Here is an 18,564-nt window from a genome sequence, read left to right as displayed (position 1 = left end):
GCTGAGATTTAAAAATAAGTCAGAGGTGTTGGAGACAAGAGTGGGGGGGGTTGGGGGACGGGGGGGGGGGCTAATCTTATCACTTAACCTGTTATATTTAACACTTGGGCCAGGAGTCTAGCCAGAGTTGGGCAAGGATTGTCATCCTCATCGCCTTGCTGGCTGCTTTTCCTCGAGCACAGCCAAGCGCCCTTGGGGTCTTCTGTCTCTAGATCAACCGAGTTTGGGGGGGCCTTCTCTATGGCATGAGCCCAGGCTAGTTGTTTTCTGTTGGACCTGGGCAAACCCAGCCCAGGGAGAAAAGCACCCTTGATGGGAGAACTTGTTCTGAAGTCCCACACTCGAATCTACCTCCTCCTCCTCCTGCCTCTCTGCCACCTCCCTCTGGAGGCCATCTTTGACCTCTTTAGGCCAGTTTGGGGGGTGATGGCTACGGAGCCTGGCCCAAAGGGGGGGAGCTGGAGGGGGGAATGGAGATTGGGGGTTGCTAGGACCACAGCTTCTAATTTCCTAATGATCTCTGGCAAGCATCCGAGTCGAATTACAGCTATTCTATCTTTTCCTTCTCCTTCCCTTCCCTTGAGACTGTTTGTCTAAGCAACCTGGGGGCCAGTGTGTGCGTGTGCGTGCCTGCGTGTGTGCATGCGTGCGTGTGTGTGTGCGTGTGCACACTGTGCATGCATACCACACCCTTGTGCAAGCTAGCTAGAATGGCTCAGGCACTCATGTGGGGGGGGGGGGCATATTTTTTAATCTACCTATCTATCTATTGATATATTTTCGTCTTTTCTTTTTGGGGAACTGAGGATCAAACCCACGACGTTACACTTGCCAGGCAGATGCTTTGCCGCTGAGCTCCATCCCATCCCTTATGATTTTTGTTGTTGTTGTTGTTGGTCATGGAACTTGAACTCAGGGCCCGGGCCCCTCTCGCTGAGCTTCTTATGCACAAGGCTAGAGCTCTACCACTTTGTGAGCCGTCTATGGCACCGCTTCTGGTTTTTTTCCAATGGTTCATTGGCCATTGGAGTCTCACAGATTTTCCTGCCCAGGGCTGGCTTTGAACCACAATCCTCCAGGTCCCAGCCTCCTGAGTAGCTAGGGTGACATGTGCGAGCCTTCTAAGTGGACTGGTCCAAAGCCACTATCAAGAGAGGGGAAGAAAATGGTGCCTGAGATTCAGCTAGCCATGGCCCCTCTGTCCCCATTCAAGGGACCCTCGGGGATGGGTGGGGGTGGGGGGGGGGGATCTTTGGTAATGTGGAGGTAAACCAGAGGCCTGGAGACTCTCTGGCTGAATTCTAGCCTCTTCGCCAGGAATCCCAGCCTGTGTCCCATAGCCCAGAGGCCTCTGCAGAGCCCAGGGCTTGGAGCCAGGCGTCCGAAACCACCACCTCCTCCTCCTCCGAGATGGAGGACAATGCGACCCAGGCAGACTGGCCACGGCGGTGGAAGACGGAGCCCCGGGTCCCAGGGCGCGGCGAGGTAACCTTTGCCTTTATCCTGGAAGTCACGGGGCCCACACCAAGTGCACACACCCTGCTTCTCCGTCCGTGGTGGATTCTGTGTTCCTCTCCTCGTTGTCCTCCTGTCCTGTCCTGTTCCTCTCCCCCTGGCCGCCCCATTCAAGGAGGAGTCCAAGGTGAATTGAGAACAAGCTTCGGATCGACATTGATCACCTTCCTCTTCGACCACACACAGAGGGCCCACCAAGCCTCCTACTGGAATTTGTTCTGGCCACACACACCCCAAATAAAATAAAATAAGAAGGAGGAAGAGGAGAAGGAGGAAGAAGAAGCTGTTTTTACCTTGAGTCAACTCTACCACCCTTTCGGACTTGGGATCTTTTATATAACACAATTGATCTTTCTGCCTCTCAAAGAAGCCAGAAGTTGGCTGGGAATGTGGCCTAGTGGCGAGAGCGCTTGCCTCGTATACAGGAAGCCCTGGGTTCGATTCCCCAGCACCACATATATCGAAAACGGCCAGAAGCGGCGCTGTGGGATCAAGTGGTAGAGTGCTAGCCTTGAGCAACAAGAAGCTAGGGACAGTGCTCAGGCCCTGAGTCCAAGGCCCAGGACTGGCCAAAAAAAGAAAAGTACAGAAAAGAAAATGTAAGTAAACAATAAAAAAAGAAGAAGAAGAAGAAGCCAGAAGTTTTCAAAAATAAAAAGAGAGAACTTGGGAGAGACACCAGCCTGGCGGAGACAAGAGGCAGGATGGCTGTTGGAGAGCAAGAGAGACACCAGTGGGACTGTAGGACAGTATCTCCTTGCGTCTCCCTCTCCCCGCCCAAGGGCACTGACCGGCGTTTGCACAGACAGTGGAAAAAACTACGAAGGCCTGGGCAACATGGCCGCCTGCCTTAGATCCAACCCAGAGACGTGGAGAGGGGGGATGGGGAGAGGCGCTGGGTGTGTCTCCGTCTTACACTCCCACCTTGCTCATACCTCCACTCAGGACTTGTGACTTTCCACCCGCGAAACAGGCCCTCAGGAAACTTTGCCATTCCAGACAAGTTTAGAACCCGTGGACCTAGTGAGTGGAGAACCTGAAGCAAGAAGAGGCAAGCTGGGTGTTGGCGACTCCCGCCTGTCAACCCTGCATGCAACTCAGGAGGCTGAGATCTGAGGATCGCGGTTCAAAGCCAACTCAGGCAGGAAAAGTCCCTGAGAATATTTTCTTCTTTTTATCGTCAAGGTGATATACTGAGGCGTTATGATCACATTAAATACATTAAATACATTTCTTTTCGAACGTTACCTAGGTTTTTTTCCCCTCCCTCCCCATCCCAGAGGCTCTTATCTCTAATGAACTACCCGCTCCCCCAAATAAAGCCAGAAGTGAGGTGTGATTCAAGTGGTAGAGGGCCAGCCTTAAGGGGAAAAAAAAACTCAGAGACAGCACCCAAGCCCTGAGTTCAAGCCCCAAGACTGGCACAAACACACACACGCACGCACACACACACACACACAATAGTACGAAGATCTTTTCTTTCCCCCCTCTTGCATAGCCCAGCTGAACTGGAAAGAGAGGGGAACCGTAAAATTGAGAGCCTCACCCCTCTGCTCTCACAAGCAAGCAACAGGCTCCGCTTTCCAGCCCTTTCCCATCGCCAGCTTCAAAAACAGAAACAACAGAAAAGAAGGTTATGGAGACATCAGCAAAGAGATTCGTTCATCGGCGGGAGGGAAAAGATGGCAGGCAGATCAACAGCCGTACCCGAGCATTCAGCCCAGCCGGCGTCTGCATGAACTCTCTCCCTGGATTGATCTGGGGGATCCAGTTGAAGCAGGGGTTCAGACCTGATCAAAAGCCGATCAAATCCAGAGCGTGCCTGGCTTCCCAGTTACTCAGGAAGCTGAGATCTGGAGGATCCAGATTCAAAACCAGAAGAACAGTCTGGGACATTCTTATCTCCAGTGAACCACCAAGCCAGAAGTAGAGGTGTGGCTCAAATGGTAGAGCATCAGTCTTGAGGAGAAAAAGCGAAGGGACCACAAAATAAATAAACAAACAAAAGTTATCAAATCCCTTCAGGGCCAGAAAGAGAAGGTGCCAGAGCTCTCTTGGTCTCCTACCAGCCACCATCTGAGCTTGGAGAAGAGTCCAGGGCAGGGTTTGCTGGTTTGTGCTCTGTTGTGTCTGATGGGTGTGTGTGTGTGTGTGTGTGTGTGTGTGTGTGTGTGTGTGTGTGTGTCCTTGTTACCAACCACCTCCCCATGTCTGTCTTGTCTGAAGCCCAGAATCACAGGCCCTCACAACTCTTGTGTCTGTTGTTCACCCCACCACCACCTCCTCAGCTTACCCTCTGCTCTGATTGGCCCTCAGTAGCTCAGGCTCCAGCCTAGGCTCTGCTCTGATTGGCCCTCACAAGCAGCCTAGGTCCTACTCTGATTGGTCCCCAATAGCTCAGGCCCCACCCAGCCTAGGCTCTGCTCTGATTGGCCCTCAGTAGCTCAGGCTCCAGCCTAGGCTCTGCTCTCATTGGCCCTCACAACTCTGAGGCCCCAGCTTAGGCCCTGCTCTGCTCTCATTGGTCCTCAGTAGCTCAGGCCACACCCACTGCATCCTCAGATTTCCTGGGGGTGGGGTGGGGGGGGGATGAGCTGGTTTCTCCAGCCTCTGGGTTGAGGCTGGAGGCCAGTTCTCAGCCCACAGCCTCTGCCCTCCCCCTCCCTCCCCTCCCCACAGAACCCTGAGGACAGCTACTCAGAAGGGAGCACTGCAGACATGACCAACACGGCAGATCTCCTGGAACAGATACCGGACCTTGGCGAGGATGTCAAGGACCCCGAAGCCTGTTTCACCGAAGGTAACAGCCTCCAGCCCACCCAGAGGGGACAAGCAGGGGCTCTACCATCAGGCAGCCGGGATTAAGCAGAGCGGTGGCATGTGGCTGGGTTGGTGACTGACCCCTTGCAGGATTGATGAGTTGGTGGTGAGTTGTGGGGGTGGGGGACAACTGGGGATCATTTGCCATTTCCTCCCCCCCCCCCATACACACACACACCCTTCATACCACAAACTGCAAAGAAGCCAGGTTCTGGTGGCTCACACCTGCCACAGCCATTCAGAAGGGGCTGAGATCTGAGGATCAAGGTTCAAAGCCAGCCGGGCAAGGAAAGTCTGTAAGACTCTTATCTCCTCCAATCAACCACCAAAAAACAAAAGCCAGACATCGAGTTGTGGCTCAAAGTGGTAGAGCACTAGCCTTGAACAATAAAGTTCAGGGATGGCACCCAGGCCCTAAGTTCAAGCCTCAGGACTAGCACAAAGAAAAAGAAAAAGTGACAGCCACAGGGTGTCTTCCCGCCCCCCACCCCCCCCCCATGGCTTCTCCACAGAAGTGGCCACACTTGTCCTTCACACACTGGTCCCACCCACCACAGCCCCTCTGTCCAATCAGCACTGGCTTCTGTCCCTCACTTCCTGAGCTGAGACTGACGGGGCCTGTCTCCCATGTAGGCTGCATCCGGCGCTGCCCCTGCTGCACGGTGGACATCACCCAGTCCCCAGGGAAGGTCTGGTGGCGACTTCGGAAGACGTGCTACCGCATCGTGGAGCACAGCTGGTTTGAGACGTTCATCATCTTCATGATCCTGCTCAGCAGTGGAGCGCTGGTACAAGCCCCTGGGACAGGGAAGGGCCAGGGAAACAAAGTCTCTGGGTCTGAAATTGGAGCAGAGCTGGGCACCGGTGGCTCCTGCCTGGCGTCCTAGCTAGTTGGAGGGGCGGGGGGGGGGGGGGTGCGGCTGAGATCTGGAGGATCGCAGTTCAAAGCCAGCCCAAGCAGGAAAGTCCATGAAACTATAATCTACAATTAACCACTGCCACCACCAAAAAAAATAAATAAATAAATAAATTGGAAGTGGAGCTGTGGTTCAAGTGGTAGAGTGCTAGCTTGAGCCAAAAAAAAGCTAAGGGACAGTGCCCAGGCCCTGAGTTCAAGCCCAATACTGACACATAAAGAAGGAAGGAAGAGGGGGAGGGAGGGAGGGAAGGAGCGAGGGAGGAAGGGAGGGAGGAAGGAAGGAAGGAAGGAAGGAAGGAAGGAAGGAAGGAAAGAAAGAAAGAAAAAACTTGCTCTACTTTCTCAGAGTCACGCCAGTAGAACAAAGGACCCTCCCTGGAGATGATTCTGCTCACCAGATGGAGAGGTCAGGATAAAATGGAAAGGTCCCTGGTCAGAAGGGAGCAAGCACACTTGTGTTGCTTGTCAAACCCACTAACATGCCCCCGGCTGTTCAAAGCCATCCATACATGGAGCTTGGGGGGAGGTCAGCATGAGGGGTCTGCCGGGCTCTTCAGATGGTGTGGTCTGATGTGGGGAGCAATCAGGAGATACACTTGAGCCTACCTGTCCATCTCTCCTCTCCTTCATCTCTCAACCTGCCCACTGACCACCTGAGTTACGTATCTACCTGTCTGTCTAGTCTACATATCTATCCGCCCATTTATCTATCTTGTCCACCTATCCATCCATCTATCATCCGCCTGTCTGTCTTAGCTGTCATCTATTATGTCTAAATTATCTATCACCTGTCAGTCTTCTCGTCTGTCTTATTCATTATCTATCTGTCTGTCTGTGTCTTATCCATCGTCTGTCTTATCTGTCATCTACCTACCTACCCGCTTACTTACTCTTATCTTTCTGTCTGTCTTATCCATTATCTGTCTGTCTGTCTGTGGGGTCTCCTGTGCCATGCCACACTTCTCTCTTTGGTGTATTTATTCACTCATCCATCCAACCACCTGTTATGTATGTATGTATGTATGTATGTATGTATTATGTATTTGTGTGCCAGTGCTGGGACTTGAACTCAGGGCATCACACTCTTCCTTCGGCCTTTTTGTCAAAGGCTGGCTGTTGACCACTTAAATCACAACCCCACTTCCGGCTTTCTGCTATTTCATTGGAGATAAACGTCATGAGGATTCATTTTGTCTGAGCCGACTTTCCGTCGCAATCCTCAAATCTCAGCCTCCAGAGTCGCTGGGAGGACAGGTGTGAGGCATGGATGCCTGGCCCTTATTTTCTTTTCCTTCTGTCCTTTCCTCTCTCTATATATTAGTTTATTTATTGTGCTGGTACCAGGGCCTTGAACTCGGGGCCTTGTGCTTTAGCTTGGCTTTTCCATTCAAAGTTGATACCCTACCACTTGAGCCACCCCCCACCCCCCACCCCCCATCTCTCGGCTCCACTTGCAGCTTTTCTGATGGTTCATTAGAGATAAAGAGTTTCATTGAATTTGCCTTTTCCTGGTCTGGTCTCGAATTGCTATCCTCCGATCTCAGCCTCCTAGTGTAGCCAGGCCGATGGGCCTGAGCCCCAACCACCAACTCCCCCCCCCCCACACCCAGTGTCGCTCCTCCCTCTCTGGTTTCCAGTAGGCCTGCAGCCATGATTTGTAGTCTGCCTGCTGTTCCGTCGTAGGCAGCCAGAGCCAAATCTCTGTCGGTTCTAGACTGGGGAGACTTTCACAATATGTTAGCGAGCTTTGTTTTGAAACAGCCGCAAACAAGGGGCAACCGGAGCCTTTTCATCTCTGCTGAGCAGGAGAGAAAAAAAAAATAAAATAAAAAGCTCAGCCTCTACCACAAGTGAGAAGGAGATTTGGCAAGGATCAGGGTAGACAATGATATATTGGGAAGGGGTGGGGGGAGAAGAGTGTGTTATTTAAAGTTAGAACCATGTTGAACAGAAAGCAAACAATATCTCTTCCAAAATGCTGAGAAAGAAAAAAAGATTTTTCTTTTTTAAAAAATAGAGAAGAGCTGGGCACCGGTGGCTCACGCCTGTCATCCTAGCTACTTAGGAGGCTGAGATCTGAGGATCGTGGTTCAAAGCCAGTCCAGAAATCCCCTCCCCCCCCAAAAGTGTGAGATTCTTATTGGTCATGAACCACCAAAAAAGCCAGAAGTGGAGGTGTGGCTCACGTGGTAAAGAACCAGCTTTGAGCAAAAAAAAAAAAAGCTAAGTAAGAGTGCAAGGCGCTGAAGTCAAGCCCCAGTACAGGCACAAAAGAAGAATAAAACAAAAAAAAAACGAATAGGTGAGATAAAGTCTCATAGGACTCTCTCAGTATCAGAGCATTGGCTGTTTCCCTTCCAGTATTTCTTTTTCTTTTTTTTTTTTTTTTTTTTTTGGCCAGTCCTGGGCCTTGGGCTCAGGGCCTGAGCACTGTCCCTGGCTTCTTCCCTCTCAAGGCTAGCACTCTGCCACTTGAGCCACAGCGCCGCTTCTGGCCGTTTTCTGTATATGTGGCGCTGGGGAATCGAACCTAGGGCCTCGTGTATCCGAGGCAGGCACTCTTGCCACTAGGCTATATCCCCAGCCCCCCCTTCCAGTATTTCTTGATTTACATCCTTTAAATGCGCTGAAATCTCGAGCAATGTTAACCCCAGTTACATTTTTATTATAGATTATTGGACTTTCCTTGTCTTATCTCAGGCTTTTTTTTCCCCCCTTGGCTTCAACATTGGTTAATATTAACAAACCAATGGAGAAAAACAATCCTGATTTATTACTTTTTTGTGTGACACTCTTAGGACTTGAACTCTGGGCTTTGGTACTATTCCTGAGCTTTTTTTTTTTTTTTTTTTTTTTAATCACTTGAGCCATAGCGCCGATCCTGGGTTTTGTTTTTGTGTTTGGTATTTTAGTGGAGATAAGAGTCTTACAGGCTTTGCTGCATGGGCTGGCTTTGTTTGAATCACGATCCTCAGATCTCAGCCTCCTGAGTCGCTAGGATGACAGGGGTGAACACTGGTGACAAATCAATTAGAATGAACGAGACATGAGAGACCTAAAACTTGACCTTATATAATACAAATAACAATACTTCGATCGTGTTATGCGGCAAATAACTATCTGGGTGTTACGTAAGCATTCATATATGTAATTCTTACATGAACTGTATGAGTTGCTGCCTCTATTAAGCCAATTTTACAGATAAGAAAAGAGCTAGAAATATCAAAAACAGGGGCTGGAGATGTAGCTGAGTGACAAAGTACTCACTAACCACAACACAAGCCCTGGGTTCATTTCCCCAGAACTACAAAAAGAAAGAAAAGAAGAGAAAGGGAAGAAGGAAGGAAGGGAGAGAGGGAGGGAGGGGTAGGAAGGAAGGAGAGAAAGGAAGGAAGGAAGGAAGGAAGGAAGGAAGGAAGGAAGGAAGGAAGGAAGGAAGGAAGGAAGGAAGGAAGGAAGGAAGGAAGCAAGAATAGAAAGATTATTAGATGGGGTTGGTTTAAGGCCAACCCAGGCAAAGCCTTTTCCATGTTTGGTGTGAGTGCCTTTCATCTCGGTTATGTGGGAAGATCGTGGTTCAGTATAAGTCCAGTAAAACACAAGACACCCTAACTGAAGCCAAAAGAAGGGCTGAGGGTATAGCTAAAGCCATAGAGCTTTTTTTCTAGCAAAGGTGAGGCCTTGTGTTTAAACTTCCATTTCCAGTGTCTTGTGCCTATAATCTTAGACCCTCAACAGGCTATAGAACTGTTATAGATCTTGGTTCAAAGCCAGCCCTGGACAGGAAAGGTCCATAAAGACTCTTACTTCCAACCTAAAAGCCAGAAATGGAAGTGTGGTTTAAGTGATAAGAGCACTAACCTTGGTTTAAAAAGTCGAACAAGCTTGGAGCTGGTGGCTCTTACCTGTCATCCTAGATACTCAGGAGGCTGAGATCTGAGGATCGTAGTTCAAAGCCACCCTGGACCAAAAACTCTCTAGGAGATTCTTATCTCCAAAGAACCAGCAGAAAACCAGAAGTGGAGCTGTGTCCTAAAATGGTAGAGCGCTAGCCTTGAGCAAAAGAGGCTCAGAGACAGCGCCCAGGCCCTGAGTTCAAGCCCTATGACAGATTAAAAAAAAAAAAAAAACCAAGCAAGAACTTGAGGCCCTGAGTTCGAGCACCAGTACCTACACAATAAATACGTACGTACATACATACATACATACATACATACCATTATCTCTGAGAATGCCCACATAAAGCTCTGGTAGATAAAGAAATACAGCATATGTATTTTTTTAATCTAATGAGAAACTGTCCAATTACCTTGTCTCATTTTGATCCATTAGCAGTAAAGCACCTGGAACATTTTCATTCAAGTTAGGAAGAAGAAACAGGCAGGCCATTTAACTACTTAGGAGCTATTGCTCATTAGCAGTAATCTTTAAGTACTCAGCGAGGCAATTAATCATGGTAATTAAACACGTGGTGCAAACAGTGGGACGTGGAAGAATTAAGAGCCACACAATCTGTTGAGGAGAAAAGCAAGGATTTAAAAAAAAAAAAAAAAAACAGTAGAAATTAGCCACTCACTGGTGGCTCACGCCTGTCTTCCTCACTTCTCAGGAGGATCTGAGGATCACAGTTCAAAGCCAGCCCGGGCAGGAAAGGCAGTGAGACTCTTTCTCTCCAATGAACCACCAGAAAACTGGAAGTGGAGTTGTGACTCAAGTGGTAGAGCGCCGGCCTTCAGCAGAAGAGCTCAGGGGCAGTGCCCAGGCCCTGAGTTCAAGCTCTAGTGTCCCCCCTCCACCACCACCCCCGGGGGAAAAAAAAATCAAAGCTGCTGATGGATCTGAATAACCTCACTGACCTAGCATGTCAATGGCCTGGGTCCAAGTCTCAACACTGCCCAAAAAATGAACACAAATGGATCATTATTTGTAGATAACATGATTGCGTAGAGTATTTTTGTGCCACTAGGGTCTGAACTTAGAACCTTGGGCTTGTGTGGGAGGTGCTCTGCCCTTTTTTTGTTGTTTTAATATTACCATATGTAATCCAAATAAAGAGAGGAAGGGGTGCTGTACCACTTGGGCCATGACCCCCCAATGCTTTTTGTTACTTTTTTCATAGGCTCTTGCTTTTCTTTGCTCCAAGATGCCTAGACTGCGATTATCTTATTCATGCTTCCCACATCTCAACCAGCTTTTTGTTTATTGGTTGAGATGGAGACCGCTGAACTTTGTCCCCAGGCTGGCCTCAGTGAACCATCCTTCTGACCTCAGCCTCCTAAGTAGCTAGGATTGCAGTTGGGGGCTACCACACCCCACGGACGGAGTTTGGAAACCTATTCCAAACCTCACCTGGGCGGTCATGAAGAGCTGTTGCTTGCTTCTATTGACACATAAAGCAGTTTAGTTCACCAATAACATTCCTCAAGTATGACTTGCCTGCAAATAAATAAATGATATAACAAATAAATAAATGATATAACAAGAAATGTGAAGTATTAAAAAGGATAAAACTTTGCTGAGGAGTTCTAACAAAAGAAAAACAAGTAGAGGGTGTACAAAGGTGGGCTCTGTTCCTAAGGTCACTGAAGATTAAACACAATCTGAATAAACTTTCACCATATTTTGTATGGACCCCCTACCGGGGCTTGATCTCAGGGCCACTAGAGTCATGCCTCTACCTCTGGCTTGTGTTTGCTTCTTAACTAGAGATAAGAGTCTCACAGACTCTCCCGCCAGGCTAGCTTCAAATCACCATCCTCCGACCTCAGCCTCCTGAGTTGCTAGGATTAAAGGTTCAAGAGCCAGCAGCACCCAGAAATTTGCAACATTTTCTTGAGTGAGCTCAACCAACTACTGCTGTGTATCTTGAGAATCACACACACATGCACACACGCATGCACACACACACACACACACACACCTACATAGTCCAGGGAAATTCACAAGATATGAAGTCAGGAATAGCATCAGAGCCACCAGAGTGGGGCTCTGGGTTCAATTCCCAACACTGCACAAAACAACAACAATGACAAAGTAGATCTGAAGCCCATCTAAGTCAACAGAGAAATGTCGCAAGCAATAAAATGGACCTGGGTTTGAACCCACGGTCACATACATCCTAAGCAGCCACGTTTATTGCTGAGCCATGCCTCCAGCCCTGTTTGGTGGGGGGGAGGTGAGTGGGAGGGAGATTATTTTTGCCTGTTAACTTTTTTTTTTAAGTTTTTATTATAAAACTGATGTACAGATAGGTTACAGTTTCATACGTTAGGCATTGGATACATTTCTTGTACTGTTTGTTACCTTGTCCCTCATACCCCCCTCCCTCCTCCCCCTTTCCCTTTCCCCCCCTGAGGTGTTCAGTTCACTTACACCAAACAGTTTTGCAAGTATTGCTTTTGTAGTTGTTTCTCTTTTTTTTTTTACCCCGTGTCTCTCAATTTTGGTATTCCCTTGCAATTTCCTAGTTCTAATACCAGTATACACGGTTTCCAATATACTCAGATAAGATTACAGAGATAGTGTAGATACAATCACAAGAAGGTGATACAAGAACATCATCAATAGTAGAAGCTACAGATACACATGGGACGTTGAAAGTAGTTACAACTGTGATATAACAATCATTTCCATAAAATGGAGTTCATTTCACTTAGCATCATCTTATGTGATCATAAGGGTATAGCTATTGGGCTCTTGTGATCCTCTGCTGTGACTTGCCTAAACCTGTGCTAATTTGCCTGTTAACTTTTTATGTATGTGCTGGTTACCGGGGCTTGGACTCAGGGCCTTGTACTCTGGCTTAACTCTATCACTTGAGCCACACCTCCCCTTTTGGCTTTTGGCTGGTCCTTTGGAGCTAAGCTTCTCACAGATTTGTCTGCCCCAGAACTGGCTTTGAACCGCCATCCTCCGGATCTCAGCCTCCTGAGTAGCTAGGGTGACAGGTACGATTCTCCAAGGCCTCTCTGGGGAGCTGAATAATAACTTCTGCATGGTCCGAATGGCCAGGTAGCCTGTGTAAGCCTGCACACAGCATCCCCAGTGGCAATGGTGGCTCCCCAAGCCCCTCAAGTCAGGCCCACGGGGCCCCAGGGCCGGCAGGAGGTGGTTGGGGGGGGACCCCAGGGCCATTGCTGACGCGCTCTGTTGCCTGGACAGGGAACCTGGGAGAACGGGGAATGGAGAGGTAAATGCAGAAGAAGAGCAGGTGCCCTAGACCGGAAGGAGAGCACAACCAGGACCCCTGGGGAAAGGCCCATATGTGGCAGGAAGGAGGAAGTGAAGGGCATGGTGGGAAGGAGGAAGTACAAGATAGGACAGGAGGAAGTGGAGGAAGATATGGCGGGAAGGAGGAAGTGGAGAAGAGCTTAGAAGAAAGATGTGGGCAAAGGTGTGACAGGAAGAAGGGAGTGGGAAATGCGTGGAAGGAAGAAGGAGTGGGGAAAAGCAAGGCAGGAAAGAGGAAGTGGGAAAAGGTGTAGAAGTGGTGAAGAATCTGGCACGGGGCGGGCGGGGGGGGGTTCAGGAAGTGGGGAACGACGGAAAACAGGAAAACAGAAGTGGGGCAATGTGTGGCAGGAAAGAGGAAGTGAGGAGAGGCCTGATGGGAAACAGGAAGTAGGGCAAGGCCTGGCAGGAAGGAGGAAGGAGAGAAAAGCCTGCCATGTCCAGCGCTTTGGAAACTGTTGTCTGTGGGGCTGGGGATGGGACCCAGAGTCTCTGGGGTGCCGAGTACAATCTCACTGCTCAGCTATGTCTTTGACTCCGAGATTCCATGGAGATTTGACTCCATCTAGCTCTGAGCTTCCTAAACTACACGTGTACTGCCCTTCATTTAAAGCTCAGCTGTAAGCCACCTCCCATGGATTTGGTGTGTTCATTGTAGAGGAAAACATTAATAGATCAATTGAAGGATTGATGCATTGATTTGGTTAAGGGTCTGGGCTCTGCATTCTTGCTTGGCTTTTTCACTCAAGGCCAGTGCTCTACTACTTGTGTGACACCTCCACTTCTGGTCATTTTGGTAGTTAAGTGGAGCTAAGACTCTTACAAACTCTCCTGCCCAGGCTGGCTTTGAACCTCGATCCTCAGATCTCAGCCTCCAGAGTGGCTCGGATGACAGGTGTGAGCCACCGGCCCCCAGCTTCACTCTCCTCGTTAACATGGGAAATGAAGCTGGGTACTGGTGTGGCTCACGTCTGTTATCCCAGCTACTCGGGAGGCTGAGTGCTGAAGGATCATGGTTCAAAGCCAGCGTGGGCAGAAAAGTCCATGAGTCTTATCTCTAATGAACCAGAAGAAAACCAGAAGTGGAGCTGTGGCTCAACGTGGTAGAGCACCAGCCTTGAGCAGAAGAGCTCAGGGACAGCAACCAGGCCCTGAGTCCAAGAAGGAAGGAAGGAAGGAAGGAAGGAAGGAAGGAAGGAAGGAAGGAAGGAAGGAAGGAAGGAAGGGAAAGGAAGGAAAAGAAGGAAGGAAGGAAAAGAAGGAAGGAAGGAAGGAAAGGAAAGAAAGAAAGAAAAAATGAAAGAAAGAAAGAAAGAAAGGAAGGAAGGAAGGAAGGAAGGAAGGAAGGAAGGAAGGAAGGAAGGAAGGAAGGAAAGAAGGAAAATGGGCAAGGAGATTCTGGAAGGTTCACCATCATGACACAGTCACCTGGAAGTGACTTGGCTCCTTAAAGGGAGGAGGAGGAGGAAGAGGAAGAGGAGGAGGAGGAGGAGGAGGAGGAGGAGGAGGAGGAGGAGGAGGAAGAGGAAGTCTTCTCAATTCCCTGGCCTATACCCATGCACGTGCCCACCTCTGAGTGGGTCCAAGGTTATTCCTGGCCTTTGTCCCCTGCTGTCCTGTGGCTGTGCCGTGGGTCAGCACCCCCCGCCCTCTTGTCCTGCAGGCCTTTGAGGACATCTATCTGGAGGATCGGAAGACGATCAAGGTCCTGCTGGAATACGCCGACAAAATGTTCACCTATGTCTTCGTGTTGGAAATGCTGCTCAAGTGGGTGGCCTACGGCTTCAAGAAGTATTTCACCAACGCGTGGTGCTGGCTGGACTTTCTCATCGTGGACGTAAGTGTGGACACGCGGGGGTTCCCTGAACAGACAAGGAGAGGTGCTTAGCTAAGTCATGGGTGGGCGCAGAGGAGGGAGGCCTCAAGCTGGGGACCCACATTCTGATATCAGGGTTCTTGGTGGAAAGGGGAAGGGGGGAAAAAATAAACAACGGGGAACTGTGGCTGCCCTTAAAATCCCCGGGTGCCAGGTGCTGGCGGCTCACGCCTGTCATCCCAGCTACTCAGGAGGCTGAGATCTGGAGGATCACAGTTCAAAGCCAGCCCCGGGCAGAAAAGTCCCCATGAGATTCTTATCTCCGTTGAACCACCAGAAACCCAGAAGTGGAGCTGTGGCTTAAGTGGTAGAGCACTAGCCTTGAGCCTAAAAACTAAGAGGCATGGGGGCCGGGAAGGTGGCCTAGTGGTAGAGTGCTTGCCTAGCATGCATGAAGCCCTGGGTTCAATTCCTCAGCACCAGAAAAGGCCAGAAGTGGCGCTGTGGCTCAAGTGGTAGAGTGCTAGAATTGAGCAAAAAGAAGCTCAGGGACAGTAGTGCCCAGGCCCTGGGTTCAAGCCCCAGGACTGGCAAAAGCAAAACTAAGGGACAGAGTCCAGGGCCTGAGTTCAAACCTCCAGACCAAAAAGAAAGGAGAGAGAGAGAGAGAGAGAGAGAGAGAGAGAGAGAGAGAGAGAGAGAGAGAGAGAGAGAGAGAGAGAGAGAGAGAGAGAGAGAGAAAGAGAGAGAAGGAGGCTTTTATTGAGAGTGCAATGGAGAGGCATGGAGGGCTTTTGTTTTGAAAGAACACCACGGTCCGGGCAGGAGAGAGAGGGCACGGGTGCAGCGGCAGGGAGAAGGGCTGGCAGGCTCTGGCAGTGACCCAGGGTGAGGTGACAGAGCCTGCTTAGGAGCGTAGCCAGCAGCAGACATAGTGAGAAATGTTGAGATATCTGACGTATTCTCAAGGCAGAGCCAACAGGAAATTCTCACGAGTTAGACATAGCGTATCAGAGACAGAAAAAGAGAGACGATGGCTAGCCTTTAGCCTGGACAGCTGGGAGATTAGGATCACACTGACATGGAAAGGCCTAGGGGTGGATCGGGTAGGGCAAGCCTTTGCAAAGAACAGAGATGGCAAATGGTCGGTTGGTGACAGGGCACTGGGTGGCTCACGCCTGTCATCTTAGCTACTCAGGAGGCTGAGATCTGGAGGATCCTGGTTCAAAACCAGCCCTGGGTAGGAAAGCCCATGAGTATCTTATCTCCAATGAAACCACCAGAAAACTGGACGTGGCGCTGTGGCTCAAGTGGTAAAGTGCTAGCCTTGAGCAAAAAAACTCAGGGACAGCGCCCAGGCCCTGAGTTCAAGCCCCAGGACTGGCAAAAAGAAAGAAAGAAAACAAAGAGCTCCTTCATTGGATAGCCTGAGGGCTCTCTGACTCTGGAGATCATTCATTGGACAGCCTGTGGGTCATATCAGTCTCCAGACCCAATCAGAGCTCTCCAGGCATCCTCTAGCCCCTCTGATTGGCTTTCTGTTCCTGGGTCAGTTACCAGGGTCTGTCTGCCTATGTACACATGTAAATCTTCCACGGATGGTAGTTGATGTACAGAGGAGTTCTATTTCCGTCAGTCAGGTAAAGAGCACATTCCTATTTGGACCATGGCCTCCTTTCCCTCGCTCTCTTCCCCAGTTTTTCCCTCCCGTCCCCATCCACAAGTCATAGAGTTCATTTTCCACAACTTGTCCAGTGAGGACCATGGCTGCCTTTGTTCACCCTCCATCCCCCCATTTCTGTGCCTTTCCTTCCCTTCCCAAAGACAGATACATGAACAAACAAGAAAGAAGGAAAGGAAAGCAAAAAAAAAAAAAAGAGGAAAAAAGAAAAAAAAACTCATTTCCACTTCCTGGAGTTCATTTTGATAAATATTATTTTGGCCTTGTGCCTTTGTCTTCCTTCCTCCCGCGAGAATCTCCTCCTCTGGTCTCACTGTGAATGCTTAGAATCCTGGATAATGTATCCTGTCCAGTTATATTTTAGATCTAGCTTCCTCATGTGAGAGAAACTATGGTGCTGTTTGTCTCTCTGAACTTGGCTGACCTCACATCACCTAAGTGGCTCTAGGTCCATCCATTTCCCTGCAAATGGCAGAATATTATTCTTTCTGATGGCTGTGTGTAGGTCTCACACTCACCTTTTGTGGGGCATATAGGCTGTTTGTGTAACTCGGCCATGGTGAATAGTGCGGCAGTGAACATGGTTGTGCTTGTGTCTTTATCCTGTCCTTGCTAGGGATGTTCTAGGTTGATGCCCCAGGAGTGGTAGGGCTGGATCGTAGGGAAGCACATGGCCTGTCTTAAGATGAGGCAGGAACCCTGCCATCTATCTCTGCAGCGCCCCCATCCTCTTACCCACCCCCCTTTTCTTTCCTCTACAGGTCTCCTTGGTTAGCCTGGTAGCCAACACCCTGGGCTTTGCCGAGATGGGTCCTATCAAGTCGCTGAGGACGCTGCGTGCACTTCGACCCCTCAGGGCCTTGTCACGATTTGAAGGGATGAGGGTAAGTAAAGAAGATACTGCAGTCTTCTCATCATGCAGTGGCGGGGGGAGGGGGGGGCTCGTGCTTGTAACCCTAGCTTCCTTGGGAGGCCGAGACAAGCATGGTCCAGGCCCAGGCAGGAGACTGTGAGTGTGATGGTGAGCTCCTGTTATCCTAGCTATAAGGGAAGAAGAGATTGGGAAGATTGAAGTTCCAAGCCAGCTGGGAATGTGGCCTAGTGGTAAAGCGCTCTCCTCATATACGTGAAGCCCTGGGTTCAATTCCTCAGCACCACATATATAGAAAAAAGCCGGAAGTGGCGCTGTGGCTCAAGTGGCAGAGTGCTAGCCTTGAGCAAAAAGAAGCCAGGGACAGTGCTGAGGCCCTGAGTTCACGCCCCAGGACTGGCAACAAAAACAAAACAAAACAAAGAAAATTGAAATAAAATATAATAAAACTAATGAAGTTTCAAGCCAGCCTGGGTAGAAAAATCTGTGAGACTCCCATCTCCACCGAAGAATCTGGGTGTGGTAGGGTACGCCTTTCATCCCAGCAACAGGTGAGAGACTGAAAGAAAGGACTGGGGTTTAAACTCAATGCCCAAGCAAGAAGTGATCCACGTTCTCTCAAAAACAAGTAGCACCAAGGTATCGCCAATGGCCACAATCATTCTAGCTCCTCAGGGGGCAGAGATCTGAGAATAAAGCTGCAGTGCCAGCCCAAGCAGACAAAAAAAAAATCTCAAAACTCTTATTTCTAGCCAGCAAAAAAAAAAAAAAAAAAAGCAGAAGGGAAGGCATGACTCAAATAGTGGAAATGCAACGTAGAGTGAAAATGCTGAACACGAGCATGAGGCCCTGTGTTTCAGCCAAGTACCAGCAACACCCCCCCCCTCAAAAAATATAAATCAGTTCTCTATGCATTTTTCTCAGATCATTACACTTTTTTTTTTTTTTTGCCAGTCCTGGGGCTTGGACTCAGGGCCTGAGCACTGTCCCTGGCTTCTTCTTGCTCAAGGCTAGCACTCTGCCACTTGAGCCACAGCGCCACTTCTGGCCATTTTCTGTATATGTGGTGCTGGGGAATCGAACCCAGGGCTTCATGTGTAGGAGGCAAGCGCTCTTTGCCACTAGGCCATATCCCCAGCCCCTCAGATCATCACACTTTACCAACAAATATGAGCCTATGACGCAAGCTTGAAAATCCACCCCCCCTCAAAAAAAAATTAGCTATGACCTACAAGAAAATACAAAAGACAGCATTGCCGGTGGCTCCTGCCTGTCATTCCACCTACTCAGGAGGCTGAGATCTGAGGACAGAGGTTCAAAGCCAGCCTGGGCAGGATCTAATCCACAGTGAACCACCAGAAAACCAGAAGTGACGCTGTGGCTCAAGTGGTAGAGCGCTAGCCTTGAGCTGAAGAGCTCAGGGACAGCACCCGGGCCCTGAGTTCAAGCCCCAGGATGGAGGGAGGGAGGGAGGGAAGGAGGGAAAGGAAGGAAGACCCCAGATTCTTGCAGCTAGACAACACATGCTTTCCCCATTGCTCACAGACACCAGAAGGCTCACTTGTTTGTCCAATGGCTTGGATCTTGCCTTTGCCCACCCTGCCCCCATCTAAGCCCTGCACTCCAAGTTCCTGGCAGAAAGCCTGCCCACAAGTGACTAATGAGACTGGAGTTCATGTCTCTCTGAAAGCCAGGACATTTGATGGCAGAGG

General features: G+C 49.6%; 1 protein-coding gene across 1 annotated transcript in view; it reads left to right on the top strand.

Annotated features, from left to right (window-relative positions):
* Positions 1–18,564, top strand: part of Scn5a (sodium voltage-gated channel alpha subunit 5) — a 57,696-nt gene that overhangs the window by 29,549 nt on the left and 9,583 nt on the right. The window contains 5 exon segments of the mRNA XM_048334484.1: positions 1,318–1,485; positions 4,195–4,315; positions 4,969–5,123; positions 14,148–14,321; positions 16,743–16,865. Of these exon segments, the coding sequence (XP_048190441.1) occupies positions 1,318–1,485; positions 4,195–4,315; positions 4,969–5,123; positions 14,148–14,321; positions 16,743–16,865 (741 nt within the window).

This window comes from Perognathus longimembris, chromosome 26 (assembly GCF_023159225.1).
Source record: "Perognathus longimembris pacificus isolate PPM17 chromosome 26, ASM2315922v1, whole genome shotgun sequence".
In the NCBI taxonomy this organism is placed as follows: Eukaryota; Metazoa; Chordata; class Mammalia; order Rodentia; family Heteromyidae; genus Perognathus; species Perognathus longimembris.
This window is presented reverse-complemented; position numbering and strand designations above follow the sequence as displayed.